Genomic DNA, 16,570 nt, shown 5'->3' on the forward strand with positions numbered 1-16,570 from the left:
TTGTAAAATGATGAAGATGAATTTGAAATTAGGCAATGAAAAAACGAAATAAAACCATTTATTTATGACACATCATTGCGTAAGTACAAACACATATTTGCCTTTTTACTTTTTCCTTTTGTCGTTATTTGTCACAGAAATCGTGTTGTTATTTATTATTATTTCTACACTATCTTTGGCTACAACTTTGAACTTTTGCTCTTTCGGGGGCTTGTCAGACGAACTTTTAGCTTTTTGTTGTTTCTCGGGTTTGTCCGGTACCAAATTTTTGTTTTTGTAAATTTCACAAACTTCCTTGTTACAACTCGCTGGAGCTCTTCCTTCAATAACTATTCCCTTTCGCTTCTTTTTAATAGCAATTGTAATATCTCCCGGACCGGCTTTTTGGGAAGGAGGAGGAGGGGAAGAAGAATGCCGAGCCGATGGAGCAGGAGGGGAAGAAGAATGACGAGCCGATGAAGGAGGAACGGAAGAAGAATGAGGAGCCGATGAAGGAGGAGGCGGAGGAGAAGAAGATTGAGAAGCTGATGAACAACAAGCCTTACTTGCTTTGCAACCACTCTTACAATCATGTTTGATGCACACTTGTTTTGTCGAACATTTGCTTTTTACTGCTTGTGGCGGTGGTGGTGGTTGTTCTTCAGGTTCTTCTTGCTGTTCTTCAGGTTCTTCTTGCTGTTCTTCTGGTTCTTCCTGCTGTTCTACAAATTCCTCTTCATGCGGATCATCTCTTGGTTCCACCGGTTGCGCTTCCGTCTGTTCAACTTCTTTCTTTTCAAATGTTTCCTGGATGTTGGGCAAGGAAGTATCGCTAACAACGTGAGGAAACCAAGATTCGTCTTTTAGTTCTTGTGTTTCATCAACTTGAGCCATTTCTGGAGCATTAACTTGCTGGGGTTCTGGAGATGATGTGACAGTTTTTTGGGGTTCGTTATTTGATTCCGGCAATGTGAGACGTTTGCGTCTGGTAGCAGAACCAGAACTTCTTCTGCTGCTTCTTGAAGGTGACCTTGTGGGTTCTCGACTTGATTCGGCACGCGAAACGCGAGTAGCGACTATGGGCTCTTCCACAGGAACTTTCTTACGTTCACTTGCATGGTTATAATAGGTGTCGTAGTTTTGGGGTACTAGTGGAAGGGTGTTACTCCAGACTAGATCTCCCTTTACTAAACCAACATAGTATTCTAGAACATTTTTTTTCTTGCGTTTGACACCTTTTGACTAAAATGCGAATGGTCCAAGTTGTGATTTTTTCAAATATAAATTACTTACTTTAGGTATAAAAATGGTTAGCGCGTTAGAAGCAGGCAACGATTTTTTTCTTTTTGAATTTTTCTTACGAAACACGCTTGGTAAGAACTTACTTTTTTCGGGTTTATTTAGATAAGAGAAATCTAGAGAGGTGGAAGAAAGTAAAATTAAACAAAATGCTAAAACTAAAACACTTACCCAACATCTTGCTTAGGGAGCAATCACCGCTTCCTTTACTTTTTTCAACTATTGCTTCTTGCTGCTTATTATCCAAATTACAAATATTAAAACAGGGGAAAGCATTCAAGGGGATATCTGACCCACTATTGGAACATTTGGCAAAAGAAGTAAATCTACTGATTTCAGTGGTTTGAAGAAAATTCACATCAAGTGAATTAAATTGGTGGGGAAAACCAAACCTATCAATATTACTTCTCCAACTTCGCCTCCTTCTGTTTGGTTTACAATTTCTGAATTTTAATTCCATACGTCTTTTTATGCGTTTCCGGTTAATTCTTCTGCTCAAAACTGACGATTTTGACTCATTCCACTCCGTTATCCTTCTCATCATGTTTGGTTTCCTCAAAACAAAACATCGATTTTTGGTGTAACTTAAATCGTTCCGACGGAGTCTTTCAACGATTCCAAGTAGTGTAGCAACTTGTTCCTCAGCTTCTTCTTTCTTCAACACGTAAAAGCGGTCTTCTTCGCCATTTAAATCCATACCGTACAATGGCGCAACCCACGGTGTTTGCTTTTGTTTGAAATCATCTTTCCCCAAGCTGACATAATACGCCAGTTTGTCTTTGTAAGCTTGGGTCAGATCGATCGCGTTTTTGATTTTCTTCACGCTCATATCAACTGATTGTTTGATGACTTCGGCATCGTTGCTCATCAGTGGCAACGATCGCAAGCTGACACAGTAAGGAAGCGCTGTTCTTTGCCTTTCGTTGAGAATTGCCTTCCGACAGCACTTGGCCGGTTTGCTAGCTCGTAAAATTTGGTCAACTCCTAGTTGTTTCAACTCTAAGACGATGTGGGCGTTTTTGTGCTCGATTTCTTTCTCTCGAAGCCTCGTTTTAACGGTGGTGACATCGAATTCCATTGAGGAACAAACCCGACGTCTCATCAAAGGTGGTAGTTCACGAACTTTGACTTCTGATTTTTCCACACTGTCTGAATCTATAACCACGTCCATTTTGGGTTTATCGCATGAACAACCGAGCAGTTCTTTAAGCTTGGCGAGGTCTATACACATTTTCTTCTCCTTGCAATGACATTCCGAGGGTGATGTTGATTTGCCAGAATCATCAGATGAATATTCCAGATTTGTTTCGTCAAGTTGTGGTGTTCCGTGTATTGTAAGCGACTCGTGTGATTCTGGCGGGTTTTCGATTTTTGTGGAAGAACCAATGATTGTTGATCTACATTCTGGACATTGTTTGATCACAATTTTGACATCACTTTCGTCGTCGCTTCGCGCATTTATGCAAAAAACAGGGTCTTCGTTATGGTTGGTCTGGAATAAAGATTTTATCGTAATAAAAAATTGTTTTCAATTTAAATCACCTGATTCATTTTTAATGTGACTGGTTCTCCGTCCAGTTTAATGTGATAATGAGAGTCGCAACTTTTGGAGCATTTAACTTCGCTGGTTTTGGGCGTAGCATCGACTTCTGCCGTTTCAGAGCAATCAGTGTAGCACTGGATTTTGATATAGATGGTGGGGTCATCGCAAACTTTAGTCTCCACTTCGTCGTTGATTGAAACACTTTTTCTTTCCGAGTCCTCACCGTTCTCTTTGCTAGAAGAACCTATAAAAGCTTTCTGTCAGTAATGAGTTGTGCGTTTGAGGTTTCTAACTCTTCTTGAAAGCTGAGCATGTCGATTTGATGCACGGTTTGAGTGCACTTTTTTCGGAAGTTAAAGAATCAACTTCGTTGTTCTCTGTGGTGGTTGTTGAGGCCGGCATTGTGGTATCACACCTACAGTCTGATCGACTTTCATCGGTCGATTTCTGAACGTCAACATTTTTGGTTGCTTTATTGGTGTTTAACATTTTTTGTATAATAACACCCATTTGGTCGTAAAGCTGCAATAGCTGCACTACTGTAGCTTGATCTATAACGACGGCGGACTTATCTCTAGTTTTTTTCACGCTTTCGACACTTACACGGTTCACTATTAAATTAGTGTTCGGTAAGTAATAGTTATTGTGGTTCATTCTATCATATTCTATCTGTCGTAACATTTGAGAAGCCCAAATTACATCTTGATATTGGTCTGGTGTGAGTGTGCACTCGTTCACAAAATGATCATCACCTTTTTCGATGAGATCTACGGCTGATTCAACAATATCGTCCACAATGGGTGATAGTCTGCGTTTTGCTGATTGTAAACGAAAGATAAGTTCTCTGTCTTCTTCATAATTTTTAGATTTGCTTTCTTGTGGCCATTTGAAACATCTATCCATTCTGTGATGAGAACTGCTGTTCTTGGGTGTGATTACAGATAATTTCAGTAAGAATTAAGACATGTTACAAAAATTTTGATTATTGTGGACTCATTCGATTGGGATCAATCAGATGATGTCAAACATGTGTCAGCTAGACATTTTACGACGTTTTAGACCAACGCCTAGGAAATGAATATAATCACCAAAAATCTAAAATTTTCTGAATCTACTGATAATCTACTTAATATCTACTTGTTTCATAATCTCATTTCTACAATTACGGTGCGGTCGGTGTTTAACTCTTAGTCTCTATATTATTAACATTATGGATTATACTTTTAAATTTTTAAATACGGGTAATTATTGTTTAATTAAAATGAAATGAAATATTGACTTTTCTGTAAGTTTCTGTAGAAAGAGCTTAGTACCTTTGAGATTATTTTAGAATAATAACAGTGAACCAGAACTGTTAGTGAAATATTATTGCAAAAATTACTCTAAATATTTCTTTAAGAACCTATTAATTATAACATTACGTTATAATTACGTTTTAGACCAACGCCTAGGAAATGAATATAATCACCAAAAATCTAAAATTTTCTGAATCTACTGATAATCTACTTAATATCTACTTGTTTCATAATCTCATTTCTACAATTACGGTGCGGTCGGTGTTTAACTCTTAGTCTCTATATTATTAACATTATGGATTATACTTTTAAATTTTTAAATACGGGTAATTATTGTTTAATTAAAATGAAATGAAATATTGACTTTTCTGTAAGTTTCTGTAGAAAGAGCTTAGTACCTTTGAGATTATTTTAGAATAATAACAGTGAACGAGAACTGTTAGTGAAATATTATTGCAAAAATTACTCTAAATATTTCTTTAAGAACCTATTAATTATAACATTATAGTTTTTGGTAACTTGAAGTAGGTAAGCTCTAAAAATTTAAGATAACGTGCAAACGTACTGTAACTCGTATCTGTTCAGACTTTCAGAGTTTGATTTTTTTTTATTTATTCAAGAAATGAGTTACTACGTGTTCATGATTCAAATCGATTTGAATACGGATCCAACTCATGAAAACGCCTTAACTTGAACGTATTGAGCTCGATCTGAGTCCAAGTACGATTCACCAAATTTTGGGATCGTATCGAGATCGAATCTTTTTCATGAAAACGGAGAATTTGTAAAAAAGCTTAGCTTGTTGGACATTAATAATTGTGCTATCACTAATTGAACCACTGAATGGGTTAAATTCGTTGTAAAGATTCAAAAAACATTTCTTCCAGAAAGTGTTGACCTTCATGAAAACGTAATAAGTTTCAGCAATTGTTTTTTTTTTAGGAAGGTTACTCGAAAAAAGATTGAGTAACAAAGCAAAAATCTTAAGAATAAGACAATAAAAGACAAGTAGGAAACAATCCGGATTAAAGGGTTAGTCTACAATATTTTCTTTTTAGAAAAATAAAATGAAATATGAAATATTTTAAATTAATTTAACGGCACATTGTTCTAATTTCATTATTTTTTTCCTTCAGTAGATCCGTTTTTTAAGAAGATGATGTGGATGGGACTTGCTATAAATGTAGAAGAAGCAGAATTGTGAATATGTGGTATTGTACTCATTTTTTTATGTTTTGCAACAAACTGTAGTAGAAGAAGATGCCATGAAGGTAAGTGCATTTAGTTGTTTTTATATTTATTGCCAGTAAGTGAGGTGTTCAGTGACGTATTTAGGTAATTTTGCCGCCCATCCCTGACATCATTTCTTAAAAAAATATTTATTGTTTAATTCCGAAAATAATGAAAAATTTACAAACTGGAAATAGTTTTATTTTATTTACCGAGTTTGAGTATAAATCGGACGCTTTATTGCCGAGTGAATTTTTTATCGTCGAGTGACAACGAAGTTTTTTATCCACGGAGGTGAAATAAAGAAACCGATTTACAAGAAAACGAGGTCAATACAACATTTTATTGTTCCAATTGGAACAAGGTTTAAAATTGCTTTACATTTGGGAAAAATAATCTGACGTTTCGTATTGAGAAATGCCAAACAGTTGTCAAAACTTTCTTACCTACACAAGAGAAAAACTATAAATTTTGAGTGTTGAAAAATGAAAAAAAAAAATTTACAGGGAAACGTTTTTTGTTGTACTGTCGGTTCATTTTCATAAAAACCATTATGGTGGTATTGACTAACCTGTTACCACGACAACTCATATAACAGTTATTGCCAAGAGTACCCAATTTCCACCACAATGGTTTTTATGAAAATGAACCGATTGTACTTTGAAAGTTTGTAACACTTAATTCCTTTGTATTACAAATCACCCTTCAAAATTTTACATGGTGCCATCCCACTTGCCACACCTCAAATTAACTTCTAAACTGCATAAGCTACTCTAAAAATGTCAGCGATATTGGTGTTTAAATATACACTGCTGTACAACATCAAACAAATTCTATAAATTTTCGAGCATTAGAATCCGATTAAAATAAATCAGTAAATATTGCAAATTCAAGATATATCCCATTTCAGTTCATAGTAGAATTGCAACAGCGCATTTCAATTTTTGGAGTGAAAATAAAGCACAAATTGAGAGTTCCTATAGGAGAAAAGAATTCTGTGTTACACTAAAACTCAACGTCACACTTTGAGCAAAGAAAACACACCAGAAACTCTCAGTTTGTGCTCAGTTTCATTCAAAAAGATGCAAATGCGTTGTTGCAAAATTTTAATATGAACTGAAATGGAATAAAAAACACATTGTTGTGGATATTTGGTTTTGTCACCCACTTTAAGTGCATTTTTTTATTTTGATTTTTTGTAATTTTGCTTTTAATCAGATGTTTGTGTTGTGTTTTTCACTTTGTTTTACAAACCAATAATTCTTTTATTCCTTTCATTTTCTAATAATCACTGTTTACCTCATCCTTATTACAGCATATTTCACTCATTTTCGCGTTAATTGTACTGCGTTCCCTTGTACTAGATTTCGTGGTTCGTGTACTTCTCTGTTTGGTTGCGCTTCTGACAGAACGCAGCAGACATTTGACATTCTTCTGACTTCTGCCAAAATTTTCATTCCGAGCTGCTCTATCGATCGAGGTGGAGGTGTGCGCACAGTAGTGTAATGTAATTAGAGAAAATAGTGTTTTGCTAATAATTCCACGTAAAGAAATTGGTCAAACAAGCCCAAAAATGGCATCGTTATTCCGAAGTGCGGAGATGACCCTTTGCCAGCTCTTCTTGCAAAGTGAGGCCGCATATGCTTGTGTTTCCGAACTGGGAGAACTCGGTCTCGTACAATTCAGAGATGTAAGTTAAAAATAAATCGGTAGTTTTCCACGTCCACGGCCAAATCAACCTTCCTGTCGTTACTATTTCACGAAACAAATACCTAATTGTTGCCACCAGCTGAACCCTGACGTCAACGTATTTCAAAGAAAGTTCGTCAATGAGGTCCGCCGATGCGACGAAATGGAGAGGAAACTCCGCTACTTGGAAAAGGAAATCAAGAAAGACGGGATTCCAATGCTGGACACGGGGGAAAACCCGGAAGCCCCCCAGCCGAGAGAGATGATCGATCTCGAGGTTTGCAACTTATTGACTCCTTTACAGCACAATCAAATCTTATTACATTAGGCCACGTTTGAAAAACTCGAAAATGAATTGAGGGAAGTCAACCAAAACGCCGAAGCACTCAAGAGAAACTTTCTCGAACTCACTGAACTCAAGCAGATTTTGAGGAAGACGCAGGTGTTCTTCGACGAGGTTAGTCCAAATTTTTTCCTGCTCACCTAGCATGATTTTTTCAAATTTGTTATTAACATTGCGAATTAGTCAATTTGTTGCGAAACAAGCTGGCTAAGGAATTTTATTTACCTTTCATACTGTGATATTCATTTTGAATGTCGCCAGTGTTATGAAAATGATTGGGTTTCATTTGATTGAATGTTTTTATGCTGCACTTAAAACTAATAGTATCACGAATTCAATTCAGCCGGAACTTGGATGGTATTCCCCAGGTTTTTGTCGCCTTGGGTGCTTTGACTATTGACTGTATTTTTAATTAGTAACAGCGCTAGAATTTAATGAATCACTGGTTTCCTAATTGATTATTGCATTTTTACCCTTATCGCAGCCAACGCAATTGAAATACAAGATACGGAATAGAATAAATATTATCTCTTGAAGATTTATTAGAACCTATTTGGTTATCAGAGAGACAATCCCTTGTAATAAAACATACAGGTTTATTATCAGTCCATTGCTTTTTCGTTGCGTCATTCGCCCCACGTTTGTGTGCGTGATGCCTTTTTTAACTAAATATTTAATTGTCTTCTCAAGCGAAAAAGATGCAGTCAAGGTTTTGGCTCTCAAGTTTTAACTGTAGCACATCATTCAAAAATGCATGTTTGGTCTTTGAGTAACTTGAGACTAATAAGATTTTATTTTATTTGAATATTCCTGTTTTTCGCAACCATTATTTATGTATTTATGTTGAATATTATTATTTTATTTAACTGTTATAAGAACTACTAACATTTGTGCAAAGTAAGACATTTCAGCTGTCTCTAGCTCAGGATTCTCGATTTTGGGGGTAATTGTTTTAGTTAAATTGTAAACAGCCTGGTATCACATTGCCGAAAATTTCCGACGGCACTACAGATTTTTTCGCTTTGCGCTTCGGTGGAGGAACTATCTTTCAGTGTAATTTGTCAATTAGTGATTCCAGTTTGCCGAGAAAAACATCTAAATATGTAGATTAAACGTACTAAACACTTTTATATTATTTATTTTTTATTTACCTATTAGTTTAGTAAGTTCCTTGTTACATAAGGCCCCCATTGCTAACCGTATCCTTGAAAACAGTTCCATTGAATTTTATTTTTACAATTGAAACGTAACCTTGAATTGTTTTATTTTCGGTCCATTGAGAAAATTCCTGTGGGAGAAAAATTATTTCTTCAAACAGTTATTCAAACTTTCTCTGATGTAAGAGCTGCACGATCATATGATTTGTGACGTCGCTTGTCATTTACAATACGCCATTCTCTAATTTTATAATCCTTCGGATTGTTGTTATCGATAACGTTGTGTTCGTTTTCTTTAAAATTAATCCGTTTAATTGAATTTTTACACTTTTTAAACTAGGTGACTTAGTTATGGTTTCGAAAACCTTTCGTAACATCGATTTTAATCCCTTAATCCATCACTACCTTAACCCGCACGGTTCCATAATTTTTTTAAGTTGCATGTTTTATTTGGCACTATTATTATTTATTACTTATTAGAATACAGCGTCGATGGGAGTTGAGTATCGATTTTATCGTGTGGTTTCACTTGCAATGACCCTCAAAACGCAACAATTTACCACAAAAATATGATTTTTATAGACTCGGAAACTGTGTCAAGACATAAAAAGATAATTGAGACTACTATTTATGCGTGTCATTTATATTCGACCGATGCGATCTGATCTTGAATTATTTACCCACTTTTTTACGTTATCAAGATCTTGCGTTCGAAGTTCAATTATATTTTTATTTCTGAAAAATGTATTTACATATTATTTGCCTCACTTATTTTTACAATTTTTGTAATTTATCAGTGAAGGTCGAGAGAAAGCACATTTAGGGATTCTGGTCGAGACTTTTCGACGCGAAAATTTTTCTGAAATTTTTCTCCTTGTTAGAACGAGAAAAAACTGCCGAGAAATCGATAGAAATTGAATTGGTTTTCTCGTTATTTGGAAATTTTATTTTCAACCTAGATAAAAAATATATTATTAATAGAGACTAATAAATAGAGTGTTGGGGTTTTCCGTTCAGATCTCAATTTATTTATCTAATACTATGAAGATATTTCGGGTACCATCTATTTGTTTAAATAAAAGATTGTGTGGTTATTGATTAATATTTCTACTAAACTGAGAACGGAAGGTAAGACAATTGAGCCTACTAAAAGTATTTGTTACTGTACATCATAATCTAATAACTTTTTATAATTTCTCTAAACAAGACTTGTATATCGAAGGACCAGGAAACTGAGTTTAGGTGGATTTCACAAAGAAGCTGTTTACTCTTACGAAGCTATATTCAATCTCTATTTACAATATTTACAAAGTACCGACGGTACCCTCATGGGCACCCCCACCCCGTTGTCGGGGTAGCGTAAAGGGAGGGGAACTCTTAACAAGACTGAATAATAAAATTAATACTTAATGTTGATTACTAATCAATAAGCGTTATTGTTTAAACTATTTTAATAATGTACTTAAACTCTAATGTTTTATCTAAAAAACAAGATACTATTGACATTTTTAAAGTACAATCTTCAATCAAAAAATCGGCGTAGTAGGGTAGCTTTAAAAAATTGTATAACTTGAAAAATAAAAAGAATGAATATTAAAACCGCTTTTTACATTTTTACAATTTTTTTAGATAGTCGAGAAACCAGTAACTATATAAATGTACAAAACTATGCGACCTTTTATGTTCGCCGAATATTATTTTGTAGTCTTTGCACGGCTAAAATAAATACAGGAAAAAAAGCGGTAATATTTCATTTGAGTGTTAACAACATAAGATCTCGGGATTACTGTTTCTGTTTGATTTATGTTTTAATCACTTAATTCTTGCATATTTGCCCAAACTGTCATAAAGTGATAATTTAGGATTGATGTGCGTTTTTTGAGATTAAAATATATTGCGACCACATCCGAAAAAATACTTTGTCATTATCAAAACCACCGACGTTGTATTTTGGATTAAACATTCCATTTAATTTTGTTTTAACTAATACACTAAAACTCGCTTTTTTCTACATGTTTAGCTGCTTGAAACTAACCGTAATATTTGTCTTAAATTGTGTTGTAATGTCCGCAAAGGGGCATTTGGAGCCGGGGTTAGTCTTATTGGTAGAGATAGGGTTAGGTGATTAGTAGAGGGGCAATGTGTCACCAGGCTGAACGTGGCGCCTCTGCTCAGATGGCCGATCCGTCTCGCGAGGAGGAACAAGTCACCCTTCTAGGCGAAGAGGGCCTCCGTGCTGGAGGTCAAGCTCTTAAGCTGGGGTAACTTCACTTTTATAATAAATTACCAAATAAAAGTCCCGTTGTATGAATTATTTTTCGATTGTTAGCCACAGCAGGACTTTTGTTTGTTTTTGATAAAATGTATGGCAAGAAAAAATGTGGTTGTTCTTACAGCACTTTTTCCTCATGGCAGAAACTACTGTCAACTTCCGGACCACACTAAGGCAAGCTTTCCTCTGTGTCGTATAATTATTAATCCGGGCCTGTCTTACGACACGAGAAAGGCCTCTAAATCAATTATAGAAATCACTAACATCCACATTTACTAACTGATCCTTGATTCATTTTTTGAATAATACGGACTGGTCGTATTTTTCCTTGGTTCACAGTTCGCCTAACCACGACTTGTGTTTGAGTGGATCGATTTTTGGCATGGTGGTGTTTTGATCGCATTTAGCTTTCTCACAATTCATCCGCACAGCTTGTTTTTCTTCTATTATAAATGTTAAAAATTTTGTTGTTCATGCTAGGTGTTAATTTAAGGGTATTTGGCTTTGTTTCGGCTTAAATGTATTGATATTATTTGAAATCATTTTATTTTTGTATAACGTGACTGTGTTTACTGTCTTTGACTTAATTCAGCCTTCAAGCTTTTTTCTGATTATCTTGCCTTGTTCCGCCTCATGACTATGAAGGTTGCTTTGGCGTGTTTTTTTTTTTTTTTTGAAAATTTTTGGGATGTTCTGGACGTAAACACGGTCATGGTACATCATTTGTGGCGGCGCGATGGGTTTGCTAATGTGTTGTGTTGTTGAGCAGCACGAGGGGGGTGCAAACCCCACTGAGTCTATGACCAGGGCCCTCATTAGTGACGACTCTATAGCCCGACAAAGCACCCTAGGCCCCGTGCAGTTGGGGTACGTATCACCTCCACATTATACGAAATCATTCTCCATTTAGACAACACTATAGACTTGTACATTCACAACCCGAATTCCTTCCCATTCCAGCAGTAGTTTCACACTCTGCAAGGTCAATAAAAAGCGCGGAATCAAGCGTTTTCTGCAGCCTCCACAGAACAATAATTGATGAAAGAAATGTGCTACAAATATTTGTAGAATAAAATAATGAAATTGAAATTGCGTCACCAACTTTTTCAACTCATTGTCCATTGAAGTATAATTGCCTGTTTTTGGGCACAATTTTGATAAAGATACAGGTTTGGATCTGTATAATTTCCACCAGAATAACTGTTAAAGGCACTCTACCACTATTACTCGTTCGTACTTTAAAATTATTAAATTACTTTTACCATTTATCGATTATGCACTTTTTAAAAAGTGAATACTTTAAGCAAAAAACATTTGGTTTCATACTTTTTATTTACCTGGTCTGTAGACTGCATTGAAATTACTCACGTTTAACGTATTGTACAATAATTTTTATGTAGCACAGCATTTAAGAGCGTGATGGTAAGTAATTCGGAATTGTGACTAAACCATTAATTCAAACATCTCCCTTGTCTCTGTTTGTTCAATTAAAATCTCTGATACAGTTTTATTGAACAGTTTTCCGGAAAAACAATTTGAATCAGAGGAGTTCTTCCCATGGTCAGTACTTCTGTTTCCTGTCCTCCGTAATACATGACCCAAAATTTAATTTTCTCGTGATTAAATTTTGAGTTTCGTTGTGCTTCCTGTAGTTAGTGTTAGTCTGAAGCACCGATGTTGTTTTGTGCTTTTTAATTTTCGCCTAACGTTAGTGTTGTCCATAATTGGCTAATTTTTGGGGAAAAAACCTAATTGAAAAAAATACATCATGTGCTGGTAAGAACAACACAATTTTTAACAAAACTGTGTTAAACCAAAATATGCAGTTTTGTTTTGCTGTGTCTAAGGAGCTTTCATTGTCGTTTGATATGAAGTTCCAAGGACTGATTTTGTTTTTCTCGGTGTAGTTTTGTCGCTGGGGTTATTCTTCGAGAGCGTATTCCGGCGTTCGAACGAATGCTGTGGAGGGCTTGTCGCGGTAATGTTTTTTTGCGACAAGCTGAAATCGAAACACCTCTTGAAGATCCCTCAACGGTAAGTCTTTTGCTGAATGTGGCGGTAGTAAAATGTGGGGTTTTTAAGGGCGATCAAGTGTATAAATCCGTGTTTATAATCTTTTTCCAAGGCGATCAATTAAAAACGCGCGTGAAAAAAATCTGTGAAGGTTTTCGCGCTACGTTATATCCATGTCCTGAAGCGCCTGGCGATCGCCGTGAAATGGCAATGGGGGTCATGACACGCATCGAGGACCTCAACACTGTAATAAAACGCTGGAAAAATTGAAAATTTTTCCCTAATTTTGCTTTTCCAGGTCTTGGGGCAAACTCAAGACCACCGACATCGCGTGCTCGTAGCGGCCGCAAAAAACATAAAAAACTGGTTTGTCAAAGTGCGCAAAATCAAGGCGATTTATCACACTCTTAACTTGTTCAATTTGGACGTCACTCAAAAATGTTTGATCGCTGAGTGTTGGGTCCCAGTGCTCGATTTTGAAAACATTCAGTTAGCTTTACGGAGAGGCACCGAAAGGAGTGGCAGTTCGGTGCCTCCGATTTTAAATCGGATGGAGACTATGGAGGATCCTCCAACTTACAATCACACTAATAAGTTTACAACAGGGTTCCAAACGTTGATTGACGCTTACGGGATTGCGTCCTATCGGGAAATGAACCCTGCACCTTACACTATCATCACTTTTCCCTTTTTGTTTGCCGTGATGTTTGGGGACTTGGGGCACGGGTTGTTGATGGCGATTTTCGGCGCCTGGATGGTGCTGAAAGAGAAGCCTCTAGCGGCGAAAAAATCCGACAATGAAGTAATGTTTAAAAATTATAACACAGTTTTACAGGTTGGTGTTTCAGATTTGGAACATTTTCTTCGGCGGACGTTACATTGTACTCTTGATGGGTCTCTTCTCCATGTACACCGGTTTTATCTATAATGATGTGTTTTCGAAATCTTTGAATATATTCGGGTCAAATTGGGTGGTTAATAATTTAACTGCAGATTACGTTTTAAAAGTGGACGATGTTATGTTGGATCCCGCCGAAGGAGACTATCTTCATCACCCCTATCCCATTGGGCTAGATCCAGTTTGGCAACTTGCTAAAAATAAAATTATTTTTCAAAATTCGTTCAAAATGAAAATTTCTATTATCTTAGGGATCATACACATGTTGTTTGGTGTTTCAATGAGTCTTTTTAATTTTACGTAAGTGGGACGGTAAGCCAGGGAATTGTATTACAAATTTGTTTTACAGGTATTTTAAAAACAAACTAAGCATATTCTGCGAGTTCATCCCACAAGTCATATTTTTAGTTTTCTTGTTCTTTTACATGGTGCTTTTGATGTTCATCAAATGGTTCATGTACTACCCAACTAATGTCAGTAAGTATTTATTGTATTTTTCAAAGACAGTAAAGTGACTAGGGCTGTCCGGGAGTGAATAGGCATTCGGTAAGGTTATAGAAATTTTTTAGAAAGTTTGGTTAGTTTTCTATTTTTACAAAAATAGCTGGAGAAAAAAATGGTTAAATATTTTGTTTACATCGTCGTATCTTGTTTCTGGATAAAGCTAAAATCTTCTAGACTTTCACGTTTATACACAAGCTTTAATTTACCAAAGAGAACTGAGAAAAATACAGTTTTCTTGTAACGTCATATTTTTTGAAGTCACCGTTTTTTTGGATCCCAAAATGTCTGTAAAAAAAACAAGAACTCGGTTGCGGACAGCCCCACAATAATAATTTTTCACATAAATGACACTCGAAACGTGGCTTGCAGGATCTTATATTAAGTACAGCCCCCGCTGCGCTCCCTCAATCCTCATCACCTTCATCAACATGGTCCTCAACAAAGAGACTATCGTTGACCCAGAATGCGACGCGACCATGTACGCTGGTCAAATCCCCATCCAAAAACTCCTTTTCGTTTGCGCTGTAATTTGCGTCCCTTGGATGCTCCTCGCAAAACCTGTTTACATCATGCGCAACCGTCGCAAAATGAACTATTTGGTAAATAAATTGCAAAGGATTAGCAATGTAATTAAGCACAATTCAGGTTTCCCACCAACAGATGCAACAGGCTACAGGTAATGGCGATGCTGAGCAACCAATGCATAATAACACAGCTCAGCCTGTCGCCCCCCATGGGGGAGGTCACGATGAGGAGGACCTGGGGGAAATGTTCATCCATCAGGGGATTCACACGATTGAATATGTCTTGGGTTCGGTCTCGCACACGGCGTCTTATTTGCGTCTGTGGGCTTTGTCTCTGGCTCATGCTCGTGAGTGTTGTTTTATCATTTTCCCTCCTTTAGACCAAAAACCGTTTCATTTTTATTGGAAAGATCTTCAGAAGTAGCAATGTTTACTATTTAGGAAGTAGCTATCTTAAACCTATGAGTACAAAAATTACTATTTTCATCAGCATTCTCAAAAACCCTTAAAACAAATTAAAACCCCAAAAAAATAAAGGGGACTTTTTGGTCTAAGGCGGAATTTGGTGTTGGAAAATTGTTTCTTTCAGAATTGTCGGAGGTTTTGTGGAACATGGTTTTGAATAAGGGATTGGTTTTCGACGGATGGGAAGGCGGCGTTATCCTTTATATCATCTTCGCGTTTTGGGCTTGTTTGACGGTTTCGATTCTTGTCTTGATGGAAGGGTTGTCGGCGTTCTTGCACACTTTGCGTCTGCATTGGTAATTTCGTAGAAAATAGTGAGGTTTGTGTGTAATATTTTTTTCCAGGGTGGAGTTTCAGAGTAAGTTTTACTCGGGACAAGGCTACGCCTTTTTGCCCTTTTCGTTTGAAAATCTTCTGGATTCGGCGTCTCAAACTCCTGAAGAATAAGTCTATTTTATTTATTTAATTTAAAATACAATAAGTTATCTAAATATATTTCTTTTTTTTTTCTACAGTCATTTTCATTTAATGCCGTACTTAAATCGAACCGCTTTTTTGTGATCTGTTATCAGTGTTGTAACCGAAATTAATAAAAAGACTAGTTGGTTTTAGATAATAGTCTCGTGCATGATATAGTTAATTGCAGTAAAACTTGTTGTAGCATTATGAGTGTATGTCAATAGATAGAAATAAATGTTGTCATCTCAAAAGTGTTTTAATAATTTTTGAAAACCTTCCCCTTGAGAGATCAGCGGAACAAGTTTATTCCAAAATCATTTAAGTGGATAAAGATGGAAATATAAGATATTATTTTTAATTTTCGTGTTTGGCGGCACCATTATCATCTTATCTAATTTTGACTAGCTTTTTACTACGGTTTTAAAGTACTTCTATATTTCTATGCAGTCGTATAGAAATTATTACGAAAAAGATGCCATACGTTAACGTTACCAACAATTTCATTTGATGTTTTCAATGCTTTTTAAAAATTAAAATAAAATAACTCTGTTTCTTTGGGGATCTTTTTTTAGACGGATGATCTATTTGTAACAATTTTGTTGTACTTTCAATTTCTTTATTTGAATACACCTTGTCTTGTGAGTGTGGAGTGTATGCTGGAGCCAATTTTTTTTTGGTAGAAAGTTAAAGAATTAACTTGCACAATAAGCCTGCCATCTAGGTAGTAGTAGCGTAAATCAGTGTTTAATTTTTTTTTAATTTATTGTTTACTGTCATGATATTTTGGGTGTATTCCACACAACATAACACGGTAAGTATGGTCGAAGGTAAGTACACACGATAGCTATCTGCAAAGAATAAGAGAGAGGCTATTCCGGGAGCAGGCGCCCTCTGATGTTG

The 16,570-nt window shown here is 36.0% G+C and overlaps 2 protein-coding genes across 8 annotated transcripts; one reads left to right on the forward strand and one right to left on the reverse strand.

Moving 5' to 3' along the window:
* Window positions 1–42: 42 nt before the first annotated feature.
* On the reverse strand, window positions 43–3,883 carry LOC103315014 (hypothetical protein). Of its 2 annotated transcripts, XM_008202590.3 has the most exons (6): window positions 3,425–3,883; window positions 3,115–3,372; window positions 2,821–3,065; window positions 1,450–2,770; window positions 1,273–1,394; window positions 43–1,221 (listed from the first exon to the last, which is right to left on the reverse strand). In XM_008202590.3, the coding sequence occupies exons 2-6, from the start codon at window positions 3,329–3,331 to the stop codon at window positions 106–108; spliced, it is 3,021 nt and encodes a 1,006-aa protein (XP_008200812.2). In that variant the 5' UTR covers window positions 3,332–3,372; window positions 3,425–3,883; the 3' UTR covers window positions 43–105. The 2 variants fall into 2 exon arrangements, with proteins under 2 accessions (XP_008200812.2, XP_008200810.2); XM_008202588.3 differs by having other exon boundaries at window positions 3,115–3,883.
* Window positions 3,884–6,778: 2,895 nt separating this feature from the next.
* On the forward strand, window positions 6,779–15,921 carry Vha100-1 (Vacuolar H[+] ATPase 100kD subunit 1). 6 transcript variants are annotated; one of them, XM_008202587.3, is made up of 14 exons: window positions 6,779–7,036; window positions 7,136–7,312; window positions 7,364–7,492; window positions 11,577–11,674; window positions 12,326–12,367; window positions 12,715–12,841; window positions 12,890–13,066; window positions 13,119–13,622; window positions 13,669–14,018; window positions 14,068–14,195; window positions 14,592–14,821; window positions 14,868–15,093; window positions 15,336–15,507; window positions 15,556–15,921. In XM_008202587.3, exons 1-14 carry the CDS (start codon window positions 6,920–6,922, stop codon window positions 15,656–15,658), a joined length of 2,580 nt encoding a protein of 859 aa, XP_008200809.2. In that variant the 5' UTR covers window positions 6,779–6,919; the 3' UTR covers window positions 15,659–15,921. The 6 variants fall into 6 exon arrangements, with proteins under 6 accessions (XP_008200809.2, XP_015838717.2, XP_008200805.2 ...); XM_015983231.2 differs by having other exon boundaries at window positions 14,883–15,093; XM_008202583.3 differs by lacking the exons at window positions 11,577–11,674; window positions 12,326–12,367 and adding an exon at window positions 10,687–10,796.
* The last annotated feature ends 649 nt before the right edge of the window (window positions 15,922–16,570 follow it).

This window comes from Tribolium castaneum, chromosome 4 (assembly GCF_031307605.1).
Source record: "Tribolium castaneum strain GA2 chromosome 4, icTriCast1.1, whole genome shotgun sequence".
Classification (NCBI taxonomy): domain Eukaryota; kingdom Metazoa; phylum Arthropoda; class Insecta; order Coleoptera; family Tenebrionidae; genus Tribolium; species Tribolium castaneum.

Coding starts and splice junctions, on each gene's coding strand:
- LOC103315014 (XM_008202588.3), bottom strand. CDS start 3,724: ATGGATAGATGTTTCAAATGGCCACAAGAAAGCAAATCTAAAAATTAT. Junction 2,771..2,820: donor TCACATTAAAAATGAATCAG/GTGATTTAAATT, acceptor TCTTTATTCCAG/ACCAACCATAACGAAGACCC. Junction 1,395..1,449: donor CTCCCTAAGCAAGATGTTGG/GTAAGTGTTTTA, acceptor CCACCTCTCTAG/ATTTCTCTTATCTAAATAAA.
- Vha100-1 (XM_008202587.3), top strand. CDS start 6,920: ATGGCATCGTTATTCCGAAGTGCGGAGATGACCCTTTGCCAGCTCTTC. Junction 7,313..7,363: donor GAGAGATGATCGATCTCGAG/GTTTGCAACTTA, acceptor TTATTACATTAG/GCCACGTTTGAAAAACTCGA. Junction 14,822..14,867: donor GTCGCAAAATGAACTATTTG/GTAAATAAATTG, acceptor AGCACAATTCAG/GTTTCCCACCAACAGATGCA.